Source organism: Halyomorpha halys, unplaced genomic scaffold (genome assembly GCF_000696795.3).
Source record: "Halyomorpha halys isolate HHAL.00 unplaced genomic scaffold, Hhal_1.1 Scaffold3.1, whole genome shotgun sequence".
In the NCBI taxonomy this organism is placed as follows: domain Eukaryota; kingdom Metazoa; phylum Arthropoda; class Insecta; order Hemiptera; family Pentatomidae; genus Halyomorpha; species Halyomorpha halys.
Window position 1 is genome coordinate 1,311,568 of NW_027115249.1, and position 5,529 is coordinate 1,317,096.

General features: G+C 34.3%; 1 protein-coding gene across 6 annotated transcripts in view; it reads right to left on the reverse strand.

The window, feature by feature from the left end:
- Trpgamma (Transient receptor potential cation channel gamma) overlaps positions 1–5,529 on the reverse strand; it is a 980,713-nt gene that overhangs the window by 457,037 nt on the left and 518,147 nt on the right. For 4 of the 6 annotated variants that reach the window (XM_014426027.3, XM_067052320.1, XM_067052321.1 and 1 more), the window contains exon 1: positions 749–800. The exons of the other annotated variants lie outside the window; for them this stretch is intronic. In XM_014426027.3, the coding sequence (XP_014281513.1) occupies positions 749–794 (46 nt within the window). In that variant the 5' untranslated portion in view covers positions 795–800. Of the gene's footprint in view, positions 1–748; positions 801–5,529 lie in introns of those variants that run through there. 6 annotated transcript variants of the gene reach the window in all.

A 5,529-nucleotide genomic window follows, 5' to 3' on the forward strand; every position in this document is an offset into this window, starting at 1 on the left:
TATATATATTTTATTATTCTTTAGAAAGAGAAAAATCGATTGAAATATATTAACCATGAAAAAGAAGTATCTATGAGCTATGCTCCAAAAAGGTTTAATTCTGCTAATAACTTTTTTTTTACAAAACAGCCTGTAACGTTCCCGGGATAATCCTGGACATATAGCACAAAGCCCTATGACAATGGGATGAATGATATGGGAGTGGGGATAAAGTAAAAACGAACAAATATTAATTTTTATATATTAAATTTAATTTATTTCACAGATTGTACTGTAGACTGATCTTTGTTTTGTGACAGCTCTCTTATCTTTGGGGTCGTGGAGTTGAAAATACAGAAAGTAACCCCAGCCTATTGTGTAATCTTTTAAATACGTCTAAATATAAATAAAACCAAGAGTTACTTTTTCTTTTTTTTTTTTTTGGCAGATGTGCATATAATTAAGCAAAACAGAATGGTTATTTAATGATTATATATTTTTTAAAAATATTTATTGAAATATAACTGTCGCTTCTATAAATTTTAATTTTAATCTCAGCTCTTTTAATGGTTAAATTGCCGAATTAGGTTAGAGGAAAAATAGTTAGATAAAAAAAGTTTAACAGTGCTAACTAGCTAAAAATGGACACCGAGTTCTTTTCCTTGGATGTACACATATATGGGACCTTCCACCCACCACCCTATTTATACAGATGTCACTTTCCACTTGACACAAAATGGATACCATAGAGAAGAGCTAGAAGACTCACCCGAGTCCTTTGGCAGAAGACAGCCCTTGAGGTAGACTGCGCCCATCCGACGGCTTGGAGTCCACTGCTATTCTTAGACCCACAACCTCCTTCCTCCCCTCGTTGACAGATACCATCCGGGCCGGTGTTTGAAAACTTTGGGTGCTACTTTGCACGCGCTAACAGAACATTCCATTTAAACGGATTATCCCGGAAGCCAGAAGACAAGAAATTTAGACAAGTATAGTAATTAACTTTTCTTTTTTTTTTAAATTTTTATTTATTGCTATTTACAACTGTACATTATAATACATTTAGTAAATCTGATCTAAGTTAAATTGGAGTGTTACAGACGTGTAGAGAAACTACCCATTGGTAGCACTCTCATGACATTTTACATTAGCTTGTCTCGTGGCCATCTTCTTTTCAGGCACCTCGGAGGATTGTCAGGAATTGATAGAGGATGCAAGGTTAGAAACTAGGGGGTTTGGGTAGTTAGGAATTTTATAATGTGAGGAGTGATACGTGGTTCGGGTTAGATCGATTACATGGGGAACATTTTTTTTTTTTTTTTATTTGTTGATATTTACAACTGTATAAAAAAATACAACCAGTAAATTTGATCATAATGACATATGATATGATACAGGATGTAGAGAAACTACCCAGTAGTAGAACTCTAAGAACAGTTTACAATATAAGGTCACGAGGCCATCTTCTTTTCAGGCGCCTCGGAGGATTGCTAGGAATGGAAGAGGAAGCAAGGTTAGAAACGAGTGGGTTTGGGTGGTTAGGGAGTTTATTATGGAAGGAATAATATCGGGTTCGGGCTAGATCGGTTACATAAGGAACATTTAGGTCTTTATGGATGGTTTTATTAGTAACAAAATAAGGAGCATTGAGGATTTTACGAAGGATTTTGGATTGTAAAGATTGGATACGAGAGGAATTCGAAGGTTTAGTGGAGCCCCAAAGCTCAACTCCGTATATCCAGATGGGCTTATTATTGTCATGTAGATCAGTCTTTTGTAATGAGTTGGAATGGGGAACATTAAGGTCTTTATGTATGATTTTATTTGTGACATAGTAAGGAGCATTGAGGATTTTACGAGGGATTTTGGATTGTAAGAATTGAATACGAGAAGAATTCGATGGTTTAGTGGACCCCCAAAGCTCAACTCCATATGTCCAGATAGGCCTTATTACAGTCATGTGGATCAGTCTTTTGTAACGTGTTGGAAATTTAGACCGTTTGTCTAGTAAGTGCTGTAATAGTCGAGATCGACGTGCAGTTTCCTGTCTTTTCAGTCCTGTGTGAGGATTCCAGGTTAATCGTTTGTCCAGATGTAGTCCAAGGTAGCGGATCTGTTCAACAGAGGTAAGGGCAACACTATTGAAATATACTGTAGGGCAGTCAGTAGGTTAACACCCCTAAAAAAACTATTTATTAGTAACCATTAATAATAAATATTTAGAGTTTCTGATAAATTTTTTACCATCTTCGTAACTTTCCTACCTCAGTGATGGTCAACACACAAAAAAAATCATGAATAAATTGTGGCGGTAGGCATGTAGAGAGTAGAGAACCTCTGGTGTAAACTATATGATAGTATCTGTATTGAGAACAGAACTATCGTGGTAGTGAAGCTACTGTCACATCTGCTTACAAGTGTGACAACAATTGTTTTGATTAAGTACTCACTGGCCACAAAATAGGTAGTATATCTATTAACGCGTACAATGTAATTTAAATAATCATGACTATTTTGGACGTGAGAAATCATATTTTTGTAAGAATCTAGGGCACGGCGGCCAAGTCAATCCCGAGGCCAATTTTGGTGGATCGTCGATCGCTCGCAATGTCTGAGGTGGAATTCCATGTACCATAGACTTTGAAGCAATTGTACAAGACCAAACTTACTAGTAATAGTTTGATGCATTCTGGGCATTCCAAGAGCTCTAGCAGTCTGAAACAGTGTAGCAGTCTCACCCATCCAGCACAATACATTTTGACTTCTGTATTTCACTTGTCGTCGGATGTAACAGTTACGATCTTTTAACGATTTCATAAAAACGTTGTATGGGACGAACTAAAAGATCAGTTGTTAGTGAATTTATTTTGAAAAATCTATATCTCCAAAACCATTTGACGTACAGATGTCTATCATCACTCAAATGAAAGCTAGTTTAATGAGCTATAAAGTAGTTTATGATGTTTATCTTCGTAGGAGTAATAGTTTACATGAAATTTGCTAAAATAAATTGATTTATAGTTGTTCGGACAAATTTTCATTAACCAAATTTATATTCATATGTGAATATCATAAAAACTACTACCCCTACGAAGATAAGTGTCATAATCTACTTTATAGTAAATTAAATTTCTTTATTTTGAGTGTTGGCAGACATATGTGCGTTCAATGGTTTCTGAAATGAAGTTTTTCATAAATCAAATTTATTGTCCGAAGAACTGTAAATCAATTTATTTGAGCCTATATCATGAAAATTACTCTTCGTACGAAGGTAAAGGCCATAAACTTCTCTATAGTACATTAAACTAGTTTTAATTTGAGTGCTAATAAACATCTGTACGTCTCATAGTTCCTGAGATATTGATTTCTCAAAATAAATTAACGAACTACTAATCTTTCAGAAGATTTTAAAGAAATTTTGCTTTTTCTACTATTGGACGTAAATAGCTCTTTTAGGGCTAATATTTCAGCAAATTTACTCTTCTTTAAATAATGTTCTCTTAGATTTTCTAGTGTTATTGGTAGTTTTTAAGATATAGATCTCCGAATGAAAAATTAAAATTTGTTTAAGATTTTGAAACAGCCGCCATTTTTTATTCCCCCTACCTATACTTGGCAGACTCAGTAGTTTTGACTATTAATTATACATAGTTTTCATTAAAGTAATCAAAAATTGGGGTGAGATAACTGCCTTTTTTTCTTCCCGGCACTTGTACTATCTCTCACAACCTCCCCCGGGCATTTATGAGGCCTGTTAACCAAAATGGGTGACACTCGCAAAAATAGGCGTGGGAGTGACGAACCTATCCTATGAGAAGACCACGTCAAAAAACGCGCAAAGTAATGTTTATTTTAATTCTTAATTTAAATTAAGAAGTCAGTATTGTAAACCACAATAAATAAATTGTAACTTTAACATACTTCTTGTAAATTTGAATACATCTATATTAGATTTTCATATACTTGAATTGCTCTCCCCGATCATAGTATGCAGTATTGATACCATTTCTCTCAATGTAACGAAGATAATTACCGTAGTTCAAGAGTTTTTGAATTTTCTAGGTAAATATTTAATTCAACATTTATTCTTTAAATTGTCATATTTTTTTTTCATTCTAGCATGCCCATGAACATCTGTAGTTAACCGAAAAAATCGAAAAGTTATTACTTCTATGAAGAATGGGAACTCGATTAGTTTTTTAAAATGGTGAATAATAAATATTGTTAAATATTCACTGGAATGCACCTGATACTGAAACAGTGTATAAACATTGTATTCATACCTCTTCATCCCCCTTAGACTACGCCAATGACAACAAGTCGATCGCTACTCACTTATAAGATAAAAAGTAGATCTTATATACAGAAAAATGGCCACCCCTGATCATTTTTTTTAAAAAAATTATTTATTGATATTTACAACTGTATATAAATACATCAAGTAAATTTGAGGAAATTATAATAGTATAATACAAGCAGGTATAGAAACTACCCATTGGTAGCACTCTAAAAACATGTTTACAATATAAGGTCTTGAGGACATCTTCTTTTCAGACACCTCCGAGAAATGTTCCGGAATAAAAGAGGAAGCAAGATTAGAAACTAATGGGTTTGATCGTTAGGGTGTTTGTGATGGAAGGATTGATATCTGGTTCGGGCTAGATCAGTTACAAATGGAACACTAAGGTCTTTGTAGATGATTTTATTTGTGACAAAATAGGGAGCATTTAGGATTTTACGAAGGATTTTGGATTGTAAGGATTGGATTCGAGAGGAATTAGATGGTTTAGTGGAGCCCCATAGCTCAACTCCGTATGTCCAGATAGGCCTTATAATTGTCATGTAAATCAGTCGTTTGTAATGAATTGGAAGTTTGGACCGTTTGTCTACGAAGTGCTGTAATAGTCGAAATCGACCTGCGGTTTCAGTCTTGTGTGAGGATTTCAGGTTAGTCGTTTGTCCAGATGTAGTCCAAGATAGCGGATCTGTTCAACAGAGGTAAGAGTAACATTATTGAAGTACACTGTATGGCAGTCAGTAGGTTTACACCCCTGATCTAGGGTAAATTATATATATGTCATTTAACTTGAAATTAGTTGAGTAAGGGACATTTTACCAATTTCCACATTCATGTGAACAGAAGATGGTCGGATATACAGCCAATAATATCAACAAGTAAAACCTCTACATTATGTTTATCCTGTTATCTACAAAATGTTTTGCCTGAACATCGGTCCTTCATGAAAGCTGAAAACAAAAAATTACATAATAGCTACAATATAGAGAAAAAAAAACATTTTATTCCGCAACAATCCATCAAAGATAAGGTCATAACATGTTATAGCACATGTACATCATGTAATATGTTAATACGGATTGTAAACGGTCAAGCCCTTAGGCCAAAACGGACCTGTTGCATAAATTTTATTATCGGATATAAATCCAGCCGAAGAAAAGTTACTGACCGTAACATGAAATGGCTAGCGTCTTGCAGTAAAATCCCTTTTTGTCTTACTTCCTTTTTCCTCGTTATTATTCTTACTGTTTATA